The 16,935-nt window shown below is 41.6% G+C and overlaps 1 protein-coding gene across 1 annotated transcript in view; it reads left to right on the forward strand.

Annotated features, from left to right (window-relative positions):
- The window catches only part of oprm1 (opioid receptor, mu 1), a gene marked incomplete at its 3' end in the record, with an annotated part of 58,763 nt that overhangs the window by 26,404 nt on the left and 15,424 nt on the right, over nt 1-16,935 (forward strand). The window contains exon 2 of the mRNA XM_080740694.1: nt 14,002-14,360. Coding sequence (XP_080596820.1) covers nt 14,002-14,360 — 359 coding nt within the window. The remainder of the gene's footprint in view (nt 1-14,001; nt 14,361-16,935) is intronic.

A 16,935-nucleotide genomic window follows, 5' to 3' on the forward strand; every position in this document is an offset into this window, starting at 1 on the left:
CACACACACACACACATTAAGGGGTTCGTTGGAAGAAGGAGAGAGACAGATGAAGACAGAGAAACGAGGAGTAGGAGGAGAAGAGATGATAGTGTGTGAAGCACTTCATGTCTCATCCAGATGCATCGCCGAAGGAGTTTATCGATCGCTTAATCAATAATCTCTCGTCTTTCCTTACCCCCTGCCATTCTGTCTCACACAGTCACACACACATGACTCGCTTCTCTACAGAAACACACACTTATCAAAAAAGGTCAGGGGAAATAGAAATGTTATGATCCATCCATAGTTTCTCTGACAACGCTAATGAACCAGAGGGGACAAAGCTATACTTAATGAAGTGGCCTGATCATCAAAGTGCTTTTTGATGACTCTTGAGTCATTTATCTCTATCAGTCCGCCTGTTCCTGTGTCCCTCCGTCTATTTTGCCCAATGTTTCTTCCAAAGCCCAGAGGCCCTGCCTTTGATGAGAATGCATTATGGCTCAGCAACCAGCGAGCTCAACACTCTTTGGGAAGCCATCACATCTATTTGGCCATTAGCCAATGTCCTTTTGTCAATTCAGTCTGTTTGTCTTCCTTTCTGTCTGCTGAAGAGCTGCTCGTCCATTTAGCAGATGGAAATTGTGAATATGTTTGTTTTGTCGGGTCTAGTCTGTCTGTCTGTCTGTCTGTATGTCTGTCTGTCTGTCTGTCTGTCTGTCTGTCTGTGTCTCTGTTAAAGGGGCCACACCATGCTTTAAAAATATATATATTTTATATAAATATTGGTCCCTAATACGGTTTTATACAGGTTTTAGCCTAAACAACCACTCAGATATTGAAATTTCATGTTCTCTCTGTCTCTTATTCCAAGCCATTTCAGATGCAATACCAAAATGCCCTTTGTTGGCAACAGGGCGCTGTCTTTGGGCTATAATTGGAACGCTACCGATACAGAGTAGATAATCATGGTACCATGGCACCATGCTTATCTTCTCTGTATCGTTCCAATTTTAGCATGGCACCATGCTAATCTTCTCTGTATCGTTCCAATTTTAGCACCACTTTACCCCGCCCACCTCATAGTCTCGCTTTGTGTAGATGGGCAAAGTCTCTATCGGCTTTGCCCATCTACATAATGTTCACAATATTTATCTGTGGGACTGAATGTAACCTCAGCTTCAACTCCTACAAGTTGATTTGGATTGGATACTGGCAATCTCCTAATGTTTATACTTAATATACAATGTCAATGTTTTGTAAGAAGAATCATTAAATATATAAATGCTGCTACAGTAACACAATAAATAGAAGAAATGTATGGATTTGACGATCGATCGGGAATATCGGTATCGGCAGATACTAATTCCAGTTGATCGGGGATCGTTATCGGCCCCAAAAATCGCAATCGGAGCATCTCTTTATCCATTGTGCACGATCGGACCCCAATCATGCATTGTTCGTGTTTATGTCGTCCACAGCTTCAAAACAAAACAAAAAACTCTGAAAAACGGACCATCCGTTCAGGAGCTGGCTCCCGTGTTGTACTGTATAAACAGTGTGTGAAACTGTGAACCATCTCATGGCTTGGAGGGATGAAATCTGCTTCCGGTCGCCGTTTGCCATGGTAATATGTCCGCAATCAAATGGGTCCGTGAAGAAACCGCTCCCAGAGGTTTAGTTCCGTATTTTTAGTTCCGGGGGGCGTAAAAATAAATATTTTAATTAAAGCTTATTAAATTCTCTGGTTTCTCGAGCCTGGCAGGGAGCTAGAGATAGGTGTTTTTTTTTTTCTATGTTTTTATTGTAAGTCTGTGAAACCACCTGCTCTGATGCACTGATGTACTAGCCTGTAGAAACACATAGCTTACCGGTATAAAACATAGACATGATTCAGATTGATTGGTTGAATAATTTATTAGCCAGAACTGTAAACAGCATCTGGTACAGTAAACATAGGCTAAAAAGATAACAAATAAATACATAATTTTCATGTTTTATTTAACAACCCCACAGGCACACAGGGCATTTTCCCTCCTGAGAAGTGTGTGTGTGTGTGTGTGTGTGTGTGTGCGTGTGTGTGTGTGTGTGTGTGTGTGTGTGTGTGTGTGTGTGTGCGCGTGCATGCGTGCGTGCGTGCGTGCGTGCGTGCGTGTGTGTGTGTGTCACACTTCACCACTTTTCAACCTATCTTCATATAATTGGTCCTCACTAATGTTCACGATAGCACACTTTTTTTTCCTACTCTGTGTCTCATAGGAGGGCTGTGGGCAGTTCAGAAATCCTACCAGTGACATCATCGATGGGGAATCCAAGCTAATAGAAGCATAGACTGTATAGGCTTTCTATTCCTGAAAAGTGACAATGTTAAAATGGAAGCCATTGTACCCGCGATAATAAAAATCTAGTTTAATCTTCTTCTTTTTTTATCTTCCAAATGATGATGTCACTGGTAGATGGTTTTCTGAACTCCCCAGAGCTCTCCTATGAGACACAGACCAAGTAGAGGAAAATTGTGCTATTTTATCGTGAACATTAGTGAGGACGAATTATATGAAGATACGGTAGGTTGAAAAGTTGTGAAGTCGTCCTTTAATGCTCTGCATGGATTATTCTACCTTGTCCAAGGAGGGGCAAGTTCCAAGAGCGACCGCTGCGGCCCTGCCTGTTCCACCCACCAACCGCCGCGGCACGCCGATTGCTGCAGCCCACCGCCCACGTAAAACATGGATTATCTCTGGAATTTGCATGGATCGTTTGATCCAGGTTGCGCTCCCGGATCAAATGGAAAGGGGCCTGAGTCAGTCCGGTGCACAGCCAAAAACACACTATATTTTTTCTATAAAAAGTGATCTCTCTGGAATGGTGGTTTGTCACACCAGCACAGCCGATGGCTCATTGGATCGAACAGTGCATGGTTCCTATGCCGGCTGACTCATACTGCAGCAGTCAAAGAAATCCCAATGACAGGTCTCCTTCTTTGAACTCCACTTTGCTTCAGCACTGGGATTTCATCACAGACAAGCTTTATGAACCATATGAACCATATCCCCCTATTCTGAGCATGTCATTATAGGCAAACATTCTGTGAAAATAGGCAAATATTCTGTGAAAATAGGCAAACATTCAGTGAAAATGCCAGACCACTTGTAATTCCCACAACGTTTCAGTAAAATCTGGCTATGCATTCTTGATTTTGACCTTGTGAACATGAAAACCCCACAATCCATTCTCTAGAATCTCTACTAGTTTTTTTGCTGCCTCGCATTCCTGTAGACACGGTACATTTTTTTTTTCATATTAAACAATATGTTATAATAGAGAGTAGAAAAATAAGAGAGACATAGGGCTGTCACGATTATGACATTTTACATGACGATTAATTGGCGATTTAATTGTGTTTTTTGTCGTTGACAATTACATTTCTGTTTGGCTTTTAGGCTTTGAAGTTGCATGTGGTTGATATGACACATAACCTAAATATACAAAGAAATTACTGACATATTTGACAACTTTATACTTAAAAAAGAACCTTTATAGTGGAAATAGCCAATCTACAAGCTCACAACACGCCACGATGCGACGCGTTGTGAGCTTGTAGATCTGCTATTTTCACTATTTTTTACTTTAAAAAAATATATATGAACATTTTTCAACATGGAAACGATTATGACGATTATGAAAAATGATCGCGATTATGTCAAATATAATCGCGATTAGACGATTAATAATTGTGACAGCCCTAGAGAGACATATACAAAACATAAACCAAAGAAAACTAAGCTTATTTAAAGAGTCGATGAAGGCCCTGCCCTGTAATTGCTGCAAATCATTCCGTCGGATATTTACAGCCCCTTGTTTCTACTAATCTTTGACAATTAGCCAGAGAGACATATGTTATCGTGTTTTTGTCTGGGCTGACACTGGCACCTGCTGCCAGCCAGGATGAGACAAACACTGTCTCCTGCTGCTAATGTCCTCATGGTCCTGAGAGGATTGAGAGGCAGGGGAACCGGTCGGTCAACAGGCATAAATACACCCTGCGCAGGCGTGCAAACAGATGCAATATTTGACCTACTTTGTGTGTCGACCGTGTGATACATGTGCACCCAGAGGAGGGCAGATATGGCAATTTATCGGTGCAGAGAAAATACCCGCCAGCGCTGGCCTTTTGTGTGGGTTCCTGTCGCAAATCCCGTCAGATGTGACCGCAAACATATTTTGAGGTGTGTCCATTGTGGGGGGGAAATGATTATTTCCGGCATATAATTGACATAACACATATATTCACGATAGACTATTATTACCTAAGATGAGATAAAATAAGAGATCCGTGGACATCACGTACGTACAATAATTTCCACCTTGCTGGAAACGTGTTTTTATATCGGTCTATAAAATTTGACATTTCAATAGAAAATGAGTTTCAGTGACGTGCCATATTTCGGTGGAACAATATTACACCTTACCCACTGATGGTGCACAATGTTTTGTCAGGCTTCAAGGTGACGAATTCAAATTAGCTTTATGGGCTTGTAGAAGAGTCATTATTCAATTAATGGTGCTGAACATTAAAACATCACAGCCTTCCCTCAAAGTGAATTGGAAATTCTAAACCCCTATGAACAAAACTGCTTCACAATGTTTATGTACCGGTAAACAAGACTGAATTCCTTTTTTTTCATGCCCATATCATCTTCATTGGCCAGTGTCAGCCAACTACATGAACCTGACACAAAGAAAATAAGAAAACCAATTACAGTGGCACATGGACTAAGACAGAGACAAATTGTTCTAAACTGATCTTTATTAGTAGATTAGATTACCCCAAGGTGCCGCAGCTCCAGAAGCTTAAGGATCAAGGAATATGCGTTCATGTATTATTATATCAAGAAGAAATTGGTTGTGACTTGCAGTGTGTATATAAATTAGATGATTAGTTTATTAACCTTGCAACATGTATTAGATTCTGATGGGCTGCAGAGCCATACATGTTTAGTACAATATGATACAATATACAGTACATACTGTATGTGCATAACATGTCCCTGGTCTCCAGATCCCCAAGGCACACATAAATCTGATCCAACTTCTGTTCTTAGAATTTCTTCATGTCAGTTATGATTTTATCATCAGTCAATCAAAGCTGGCTTCCATTCCAAATGGAAGTGTCATGCTTGTTGCTGCCTATATAGTCCAGGCAAACTAGCGTTTTACGAGAAAGTAATTGTAAAATATTTTTTTTCTTCACAGACCTTTTCTATAAGGTCTCCAGAACAACATACTAAAAGTCCTAAGAAATCCCAGTTGCGGAAATATGTTTAATTGACATTAATCCAAGACTTACTATACACTACACTATAAAGGCAAAAATGACTCCCAAAAAATCTGCTTTAAGTGGGATGTGAGGGGTCAAACTAGGGGTTATTAATTATTCTGAATCCATTGCAAGCATTTGTTTTGCATGAAAAACATTCCTTGGGCTAAAAACGGACCCCAAAAGGCTGTGAAAATTGATGACTCATCACTAAACCATCGTATTGTGGGGTCATTTCTTGCCCAAGGAATGTTTTTCATGCCAAACAAATGCTTGCAATGGATTCAGAATAATTAATAACCCCTAGTTTGACCCCTCACATCCCACTTAAAGCAGATTTTTTGGGAGTCATTTTTGCCTTTATAGTGTAGTGTATAGTAAGTCTTGGATTAATGTCAATTAAACATATTTCCGCAACTGGGATTTCTTAGGACTTTTAGTATGTTGTTCTGGAGACCTTATAGAAAAGGTCTGTGAAGAAAAAAAATCTTTTACAATTACTTTCTGTTTTGGGTCCAAAATGAGCTAGTTTGCCTGGACTAATACCCTACACCAGGGGAATCCAACATTTTCAGGCCAAGGACCCCTTAGTTGAGAGAGAGAGAGAGAGAGATGAAGCAGGGACCCCCACAACCTTTTCATAGATTCCATTTAGTTTTGTTTGACAGCACGATCACCAGTGTATTTTGGATTCATGTCAATTGTGTTTTCAGATATTTAACCACTTGAACCGTCAATACTTAAATAACTTGACCTTTCACAATGTACTTAGTCTGCTCTTTTTCCCCCTCTACAGTAAAGCTCTTTGCCAAAAATAGCCGATCTACAAGCTCACGACACCTCGCAGAGCGAGGCGTTCTGAGCTTGTAGATGTGCTATTTTTGGCTAAAGTTCTCAAATAATATGGACGCTAGGGTTCAAGTGGTTAATATAAAAAAGGAGAAAAAAGGTTTCTATCACAAAGATTTGGAGGACCCCCTGTAGTAACTCTGAGGACCCCACGAGGGGTCTCGGACCCCCCTGTTGAAGACCCCTGCCCTACACTCTCTCAGTGTGGAAAGCATGCATGAGAGAATCAGTAAATCGCACACACTTTCACGTTTGTAACCGCCCTGCATTGGAAATGAAAATATGTTGATCTACATTGCATCATACCTATGGCACCACCTGTGATGGACAGCGATAGGTACCGGTAAGCATGCTGCGCGAACCAACCCCCCTTTCCACTGAAATGTGTTATTATAGCCTACTGCAGGTTATGGGTTGACTGTGCATCACTAATGCACTGTAATTGCACTCTAAGAAGTCTAGAGGGATGTGAAAACTAAAAGCTTGTAACCCTATGCTATATACACAGGGTCAGGGGTTTTTATGTTGTTGCTAAGCCACCATTATAATGTGACCTTAGTGGGGGAGACATGTAACCCTATGCTATATACAGGTGGAGGTGGATGGCTTGGATTTACGTATGAGTTTTGATAACTCGGCGGCAGAGGGGAGAAGCAGGAAAAGGGTACAGAAATGGGAGGGTAGGGAACAAAAGGAGGTGGACAACTGGACGTGTGAGGGGTCAGTTGCTGGTGAATGGTGGCAATTTTCGCGTAAAAAAAATGACATCAGGAAATTACAGTGGTCAGTGGAATAGAAGTGTGGGGGGAGGGAATCAGGGGGGTAGAGTGAATTATTGACTACTGAGAACAGGGCCCTGGTGTTCCCAGCATCAGCAAAATACAGTGATTTGGCTGAGGAGAGGGCATCTTTATATTGAAGAATGTGGGCATGATGGCCCTAACCCGTTGAGAGCTTTATTAATAAGTAGTTTAAAATCGATTCTATAAGACACAGGGAGCCAATGTAAGCTAAGACTGGAATGATCTCTTTTTTTGTCTTTAGCAGTCTAGAAGCAGAGTTCTGAATAAGCTGAACCCTTTCATACACAATGCAGTGTACTTTATTAAATCTTAGCCTTTTGTATTGAATCTCTTGACAATGTCTTTTGTCAAGGAACACCAAACTTGAAAGATATGTTTTAATCCTTGCGTTTTGTATTGTTACTACAATGTACTGGCCTGGGTAACATTTCAGTCTGGCTTCAAACACGAACATCTGCACCGGCCCAGTGCACTCAAAAGCATGTGCTTTTGTGTACAACTGCATGAGCATTACATCACGTTCCTCCCAGCAAGCGTAGTGTTATGGTTGAAGCCAGAGGTGCGTAGATGTCTGAGTACCCTTGAAAGGCCTGCCTTTCTGCAGCTGCAGCTCCATAGCTCCTCTGCTCCGCCTAATAGCACAAAGAGTCCCGACCATGAATCATATACTGCAATACACATACACAGTCAAGCCCATCGCTAATAGATGATTAATTGGATAGCTGACTTTGCTGTATGTTCTGGAAATCAATCACAGACCACAGGAAAGTGTTGAGTAAAAGGTCTCTACAGCCTGTTGCCGTGTGTTGAAATATAGTGACAAGCATATCGATCCAACAGTATCAGACTATAATTTATTGATGTCCTGTCTGGGAACTCTTTAGGACCATGTTACAAACTCATCAGCTTAGTTTTATTGCGGTTCTGGTGAGCCAAAACTTTTAGGCAACGAGGTAAACACTATGATGGGACAGCACCTTTTTTTAAACAACCGTTGACCAACATTTAACGGAGCCTCTTTCAGCTACACATGTATCCTGACCGAATTAGCTGCTATCTGTATAGATCATTCACCCCCTGGGATGATACAGTGGGCAATGTATCACATAGAGTCAAGTAGCCATTAGGTCATTAAGAGCCAGTGCCTTCAGACAAAGTTGGGACAGTCTCGCACCTCCGAGATGTTCTAACTAGAAGTTCAGACAGAACATTGTGTTAGGTCATGGTTGGTCAGATATTCAACGTGAGTTTACTTGTTTTTCGTCATATTTGTTTTTGGTTTTTAAGAATAAAGCAAAGACTAAGTTTCATATTATAATTATTTTATAATATTCTTTTAGAAATATTTTTTTTTTTGTTTTTTGATAATTTTTTACATCTCTTGCATTAAACTTTAATGAAATTATATATATTTTTTTAAACATTTGTTTCTATAAAGATATGTGTTGTTTGCACTTCCAAGTTGAGATCAATCATGCAACTTTGAATTCAAACGCTGTCAACCGACTGTTTCAAAACTGTTAGTGATGTCATTCAAGTATGCCTTTAATGGCCTCAACTGCACAACGCACTACTTGTCAGATCTATTATTACCAACTTCCCCACACACATACAGTTCTTTCAAACAAAACTGTGCTGATGCACAATTACAGCAAACATGAGAACAAAAGGCGCAAGTTGGTATCTCGACAGAGTGCACTCTAGTTTTGTTACAAGGCTTCATTCTGCCAGCCAAGGGTGCTGCACTGCTGTATAGAAGTCACTACTTTTATATCAGTGCTACATTAACATGGCATATTTAATGCCTATTGCCCAATATGTTGCATTGATGTTGTAAGGTTTTCAATGTAATGGGTCCCGGGGACTCAAGGATGCTCTTTCAGATGGGTCCCAGGGACATTTTATGTCCCACAAAAATTCAACGAGTTGACAAAGTGCAGCAGTTAACTTGTGTTTCATGGTTATGGTTATAATATGGTTATGTTCATGAAATGTGCCTGAAAGAAACTGACCACAATTCCAAATCATCTGACAACTTTATGCAGACATAGAACAGTGCAAAGTGTGTATGCAAAATGAAATAGGCACCAAAATAAATGAACTGAAAACAGACTGAGCAAGGGTTGAGGCAGGTATGTACCGGTATGGGGTCATCATCATTAGCAATTATACATTTTGACTTCCTGGGTTTAGAAAATAGGCTTGTTATGTTCTGTTGCCCAGCAGCAGGCTCGAGTCTTCTTCTGTGGCATTTTACACCACAATAACAACAACAATGAATCACAGTTTATTCTTTTGTTATTTTAGGAGACTGCACTAGTTTCAGTGCACATGTCCCTGCACAGAGATGTCACGTTTCAGCGCCGTCCTCTGGAACGTTCTTTGTGCTCCTAAAGAATTCGATTAACCTGCTACATACGCAAAATGGTCACGGCCGGATGAAAACATTATCGTTTCTAACGTGTTAAAAGACGCAGATTTCCACGCAGATTGTATTTTTGTTAACGTATGGATACGTAGGATACCTTCACCCATGAACAATGATGGTGTCTGTGGACTTTTGTTTTTCTACCGCGACGTGTCCCAAATTATTGTTAACATGGACTCCGTTGGCAACTGGCAACTTGTGTCTCGGAACCCCGTGATCGTGACGTAAATGCGTCACTGTGTGACGTCAACGCGTCGCTGATGGAGGATGCAGACTACCCAACATCTCTGATGTTGGAAATTATTTACAATAGTGAAGTGGGACTTTGAAATGCACGTGGAGAAACATGCTGTCCTTCCGCAACCCTGCAGAATAGGCGCCCTGACCAACCTGTAGATATCACCCTGGGCCAATTGTGTTTACTGGAGCCCCCGGCCAAGCTGGAGGCAGGAACTTTACCCCTGCCCTGTTCCAAATGTATGCCTCCAGCCAATTATCTTTTAACCAGTCAAAATTAAGAGTCAATTGTGTTTGAAAGCATGTATGTGGTGGCTCATTTTTCAGTGCACCCAGAGATAGAGACAGTGACACTGTGACATGCTGATTGATGGGACTGTAGAATGTAATAGCCTTCGCACACACCCCCGGCCCCGTAGTTCCATCAAATCCTGATGTCAGTAACTCTCACTGACGGTACATTTAATTACGCCACTAGAAAAGATAGAGTGCATATTCATGTCACATGATGCAGGCAGCTAGAAACTGTGTGTTTCATTTGCCTCTGAATATTATGTGGTGTGTCGTGCTTAGAGGAACAAATTAAAATAACCTTGTTTCTCTGGGTTTAATTTGAGATGTTGTTATACAGTAAGTGTGGCTACAGAGGCCAACAATTTAACTTGTGACAGTATTGTCAACCTTTCCATATTTCTGCCTCTAGTCTAACCAGTCCAGGTGTAGTATGCTGGCCGATATTAATTTCTCTCATAGGCGTCTGGTCATTGATGAATGAGCTTAATGAAGTTTCTGCACAAGAAATGTCTTTCTAGAAAGCAGTCACACATTTGCATTGAAATAATTTATAGTGGGGTTAAACTCTTGCAGATTATGGTTTCAAGGCCTTTCGCCATGGTTACTGAATGTCCAAAGTGGTTCTAGTTATATAATAGTTTGCACATATTAAAACGACCTATCCTCAGTGGCTATTTCCTATCATTTACATTTCCATTAACATAGAAACTGAGCTCAATTCAGATTGTGGAAATTAACAAATCATTTTATTGCTGATGAAATCATATTTGATGTAAATTATTTGGGTGTGTGTTATGCATGTTTGATTCTGCAGTATTGGATTTAAATGTATCACCCCCCCCCTCTCTCTCTCTCTCTCTCTCTCTCTATCTCTCTCTCTCTCTGTCTCTCTCTCTGTGTGTCTCTCTCTCTCTCTCTCTCTCTCTCTCTCTCTCTCTCTCTCTCTCTATCTCTCTATCTCTCTCTCTCTCTCACACTGTTTCCTCCTTGGGGAGTGCATATGATGATGAGCTTGGAAAAATAATTTTCTTGTCACAACTGTCTCTGGCATAATTTCCCGTTATTATTAAATCTGGTTTCCTCATTAAGGGGCAAATAAAGAGAGATGAGTGTGAGGAGAAATTAGAATGCATCCAAAGCCCCAGGTGCGAGTAACAGCTAATGGATTGGCAGCAAGCCATGTATTTATACATGATATCACTGAAAAGAGTGCTTATTGAAAGCGCACAAAGGTCCATTAATTTGCCCTCGCCAAGCTTCACTGATCCAGGAAAGATAAGGGCAAGATGCTAGTTTGGAGGCAGATGGAGCAATCTCTATTCAACCTCGACCAGCTGTCCGTCTGTCAGTCAGTCAGTCTGTCACACGTCACACGTCACAATTTTGCCCTGCTCATATCTCCGCAACCGCTGCCCTGATCCATGCCAAATTTTGCACACACACTCCTTGCCTGCCAAACCACAACCTCCACCCAATCAATTCTCACATGGCCCTCTTCTAGCGCCACCATGAGGCCGATTCTTGCAAAACACATTTTTGGACACTTATCCTACAGATTTTGCCCTAAAACCACGCAAATCGGTACACAGTATGTCTACACTCGTCTCATCACCATGGATCTGTCCCATATAGCGCCACCATCAGGCCGATATTTTCAAACACTTTTTTGGACACTGCTCCTACACATTTTGCTCTCAAATCACGCTGCGACCTGACGGTCGCTTATCTCCCGATACTGGTTATTCACAGAAGGAGAGTGGTAAAGTTTTATCTTCACAGATGGTCCATTACCTTGCTGCCTTGCTCTTTCACCCTATATTGTTTTCACTCTCTCTTTCTCTGTTTGAGTAGTTTATGGTCCGATAGCCACGAAGGATTTTTTTATTTGTTGTTTGCTTAGTGGTGTTTAATGGGGCAATGTTCTTTCCTTCTGATAATGTATTTGGGACTGGAGCATGCCAGTTTAATACTAAAAGAAATCTGTAATGAAGTGACATCCATACAAGATCCACTTGGAGTGACATTGAGTGTGATCATGGGATAAAACAGAAATATATATATATATATATATATATATTTCTTTTTTACCCAAATTAATAACAAACGGTAACTTTGATTGCAAGTCTTACAAGTTGGAATATTTTAAAGATAATAATTTGTTCAAGTCCGGCCACCAAGATTTCTCAAAATACATCTTTTCTAATGATAGGTGTTGTCATTGTCCATCATATATAGCAGCAATCTTTTGCCGTACAAGCTGAAAAGCACCACCATCACCCAAAGTGACACTCCACTTAGAAAGGCTAGCAGTGCCAAATGACACATCTATTATTACAGAAATGGTCAGATGACAGAAATGACAGAACCTCATGCGCAAAAAACAATGGTTCAATTAGCCAGTAGACTATGCCCCTCCCAAAAAGCTTTTGTCCAATGCTAGCTTAGAATAACTTCCTGCTTGCCAAGGTTTGCCTTGGCAAGCTTGCCGGTTGCTAAGCTAGCATTGGACAAAAGCTTTTAGGGGAGGGGCATAGCTACTGGCTAATTGCTTCCATGGGAATACGCCATCCATTGTCCCCCCCCACCCCAAGAGCACCTGAACCAGGAGGGGGTTGTTAGTTAAGCCTTCACATTATGTGAAAGTAGTCCTCAAATGTCCTCATACTGCCAGTGAAAATGACAGTGTAATTGTCAATTATGAAAACTCTTTCATAAGCCCATTGCGTTTCGTTGATGGCGTCCTGTCAGTCCCTGAGCAAATAAACCCAGAGACAGCAAACACACTAAGCTCTCAATGTTGAAGTTAATCAGAATTTAATTAACTAAGGATTTGGGCTTATGGAGGAGAGAGCAAAAATAAACATAGAAACATGAATCACATTAGCGTTACAATGGCGGTTGGGCTTTAATCATACAAAGGCGTTTAGGAGAGTTGGCGGGACGTTATAGGCCGGGTTGTATTGGATTTCCGCCACCTTGTGTGTGTACGTTATTACAGGACTTACCTTACTAAGGGGACATTTGGAAAGCAGTACGTGATCGCTGCCATGGTCTGTAGCATATTTCCATGGTGGCAGAATATCAGTCAAAAGAATTACCTTTGATGCACGAGGAGTGTTAACATTTTGATTCCACCTTCAGCTTGCAGTGGGAGGATGAGAGAGTGAATCTAGGAGCAATGTTAACAGTTTGATGGCTGACTTGAATGGGACGAAAAATGTGTTGACTCACAAAACTAAAGTAAAACCTTCCTTGGTAGCTATTAGTTCATAGCCACAACCTCACTCATTTTACAATTGTTTATGTAGTACCTAATGTACAGTATATGAGGGACCATTTATTCTCTAACCGTGTAAAGTAAATCCTCTCACATTCAATGTCATGAAAAGCCAGGTTACAGAAAAATGGGACTTAGAGGTGCCAGGGAGGAATAGAGGAAGACTCTTTTTAAGATGTATTCCTTGGTGACTGTAGCCAAGCCATACTGTATAGCAAGGCTGAGACTTGCTTAGCATTCCATCAACAAATCTACAAAAATAGCAAAATATGTTTTTCTAACTATGTACAGTATTCTAGAATTCTAGTATTTTAGTTAAACCAGAAGTCAAGTGAGATATGCTGTCAAACTGTTGAATCTAATTGATATGACGACTGTGGTATGAATGAATGAATGAAGTTACTGTAACTAGCTATCTTCAGCCCTATATTATATATACTGTATGACAGCGATACTCAAACTCAGGCCCGCGGGCCACTTCCGGCCCGTGGCAAATGTTGACTGGCCCACCAATCAATTAATGAATCAATAATGAAAAAGCCTAATTACATCACTATTACCTGTACATGAATAATCATCCAGGAAGGGAAAACGTTGTGCACTCTTTCATCTCCAGTATTGCCTTGATTATGCTTAGTTCAGTGTGGTATCAAACACCGAAAATAGCCAACCTCAAAGCTCACAACGCGTCGCAGCGCGAACGCGTTGTGAGCTTGGAGGTCTGCTATTTTCGATATTTCCACCAAAAGGCCCTCTTAGAAATGTCAGCCCCTGCCTCTCTAACATGCTCTGCGCGTCCCTGCATCCCTCCCAGGTACACCAAGATGAAGACGGCGACTAACATCTACATCTTCAACCTGGCGCTGGCCGACGCGCTGGCCACCAGCACGCTGCCCTTCCAGAGCGTCAACTACCTGATGGGCACGTGGCCGTTCGGCGACGCGCTGTGCAAGGTGGTGCTGTCCATCGACTACTACAACATGTTCACCTCCATCTTCACACTCACCACCATGAGCGTGGACCGCTACGTGGCCGTCTGCCACCCCGTCAAGGCGCTGGACTTCCGGACGCCGCGCAACGCCAAGATCGTCAACGTCTGCAACTGGATCCTCTCCTCCGCCATCGGCATGCCCGTCATGTTCATGGCCGCCACCTCGCAGAACTACCACCCGGGTGAGAATTGCTTATTGTTTCACGCGGGCACGTGCACACATAGACATCGAAGGGGGCTTGAGCCCCTGCCCTTTTATCTGTCAGTAAAAAGTGCCCTCTCCAGACCATGAATGCAGTTTTTACATTTCATACCTGAAGGCGGCAAACTCTCCTGAACTTGAACACAGCATCTTATGTTGAAAGAATTGCCCTCTCTGTAGAAATTCATGCCGTACACACCACATTTCCAGTATTGGCTTGATTATTCTTAGTTCAGTGTGAAAATAGCCGACCTCCAAGCTCACAAGCTTGGAGTTCTGCTATTTTCAATCGCACTAGCTCCAGACATGTACTGCAGAGAGCAAAAGACAGGAACACTTCAGCAGTAACATGAATTAATACATAATCTGGTCATCATAAAATACTGTACATTCTGTGAATTACTTATACTTGCTATAATATCTCAAAATTCTATATAGTACCCCCAGATTGTATACAGTGGAGAGCTCAGGGGACTAGGTTTTCTGCCTCACATGGGGACCTGTATAATATCGGCCGCCTTAGCGGCGTCCCAGGTGACATTTCCAGATCGTGGGAAACGTTTCTAATAAGCGTCTTGGGACATTGAGTGTGACAGGGTCACCCTGTCTGAGCCAATGCACAGGATTGTAAGTTCTAGCGATCAGCTCAGCTGACAGCTGCGAACACGTTCAACATAATGGGAAGGTCATTGTTTTGTTTAACAGAAACTGCAACCCTTACCGGAAACATGACTGCAGGTGACTTGCAGGTTTCCTGGGTTAAAGCAGGGGTAATCAATGATTATCTGCTAGTCTATGGGAGGACAGTTTCATTAAAAACTGGCTGGAGAGATGTTGCCCTCGTCTGTCAAGCCAAGACCGGGTCTAAATCTTCCTCCTTTCTTCCTTTTCTTTCTCTTTTTTTTTCTCTCAAGTAGAGCCCGACCGATACCATTTTTTTCGTCCGATACCGATATCCGATGTTGGAGAGTGCTAGAGCACCGATACCGATATCGATACCGATGTTTTGTAAAAAATATATATATATATGTTTTTTTACAAAACATTAAAAAAAATGTCCACCAGACATTATATAGCCTTAGTATATATGGTTCTGTATCCGTATATCAGACAGTTTGAGCAGATTTCATTCCAATTGGTTATATAGTAGGCCTAGTCAGACATCTATATTTCTCTGCGGATTTTCACATAGGTCTATACACCTTCCTTCACCCCAAAATGAAAAATCAGAGTTATACAGCACATGTGGTGAGTGAATGCACACAAGAGGCAGCAACTCCACTATAGTGTTGGCTTGCGTCTTGGACTATTATACTGCACTCTGCTGGATAATTCTGGTATTGCCCACAAAAAGGCCTATAGAGACACACGGGCGCCTACAAATATGGCCGCCCTATTGTGATAGCGACCCCACTTCGGGTAAGGATGAACGGTGAACTGCAGCTGCCAATGCAATCCCAATGAGAGGAATTGTGAAATATCATAATTTCAGTGGTTGACTACTGAGACAATAGCGATTTTTTTTTGTGTTCTAATAAAGTGTCCCATGAGTTAAATTTTGCCTTTTTAATGTGGCATATCTGTCATCTTGATACACGACCTACAATATACTTTAATATACTTCATCTGTGAGTCAAAAGTGCTAGCATTGGAAATCTTAAGTTTAGGTGGTCGCATGGTACAAACGTCATGAACGCATCCCTTGAGGTTTTCAATACCCAGATACGCTTGTCTCTCATGTATAATTAGGCTGTTTATTTTTGGAAAATGATCGCATCTCGCTTCTTCCAAACGGAGTCTTGCAGGTTATTTTTGGATTAATACTAACCTGGAGAATCCACTCTGTAGTTGAAAAGGTCGGGATCTTCAAAGTCGGCGCTCATAAACGCACAGCAGTAAAGACAGTGATGTCACTGAAAAGCGACAGGTTTTCCCTCTGCCGTTTCCCCTCTTCTCTGTTAACATTATGGGTAATCCATTCAAGTGGCAAATTAAACGTGACACACATCATGTATTTAGCAAACAAGAAGATATGTTATCAGGGTCAGGCCATACATTTGAAAACACATTTTTATTTAAATCAATATAGTCTTCAGTTCGTGTATGATTATTTTAATATTAGGCTAACCAAGGGTGAATTGCAATGACTTTCTATGGGCTGGCTTGCAGTTCACCGTTCTCCCTTACCCGAAGTGGGGCCACTGTTTCAATTGTGGGCGTAAATTTGTAGGAGCCCGTGTGTCTCTATATAACTCAGGGTTTCATGCTGTCTCCGCAGACACGTTACAGACAATTAATATCGGATATCGGTGGAATAATTCACCGATATCCGATACCCCTCCGATAGCTCCAAAACGACCGATATATCGAATTGACCGATGTATCGGTCGGGCTCTACTCTCAAGGTAAAACATTGCCCTGGCATGAGTCAGGTTAAGACGGTCATAGTCTCGTAGCAAAGCGGCATTATATTTAATTGAACTTGCACTGTGACAAATTGAGTGATCAAGAGAATCGCGGCCAAATTGCACAGTATGCCTTATTTATTCTTAGTT

The sequence above is a fragment of the Nannobrachium achirus genome (assembly GCF_963921795.1).
Source record: "Nannobrachium achirus genome assembly, chromosome: 13".
Taxonomy (NCBI): Eukaryota; Metazoa; Chordata; class Actinopteri; order Myctophiformes; family Myctophidae; genus Nannobrachium; species Nannobrachium achirus.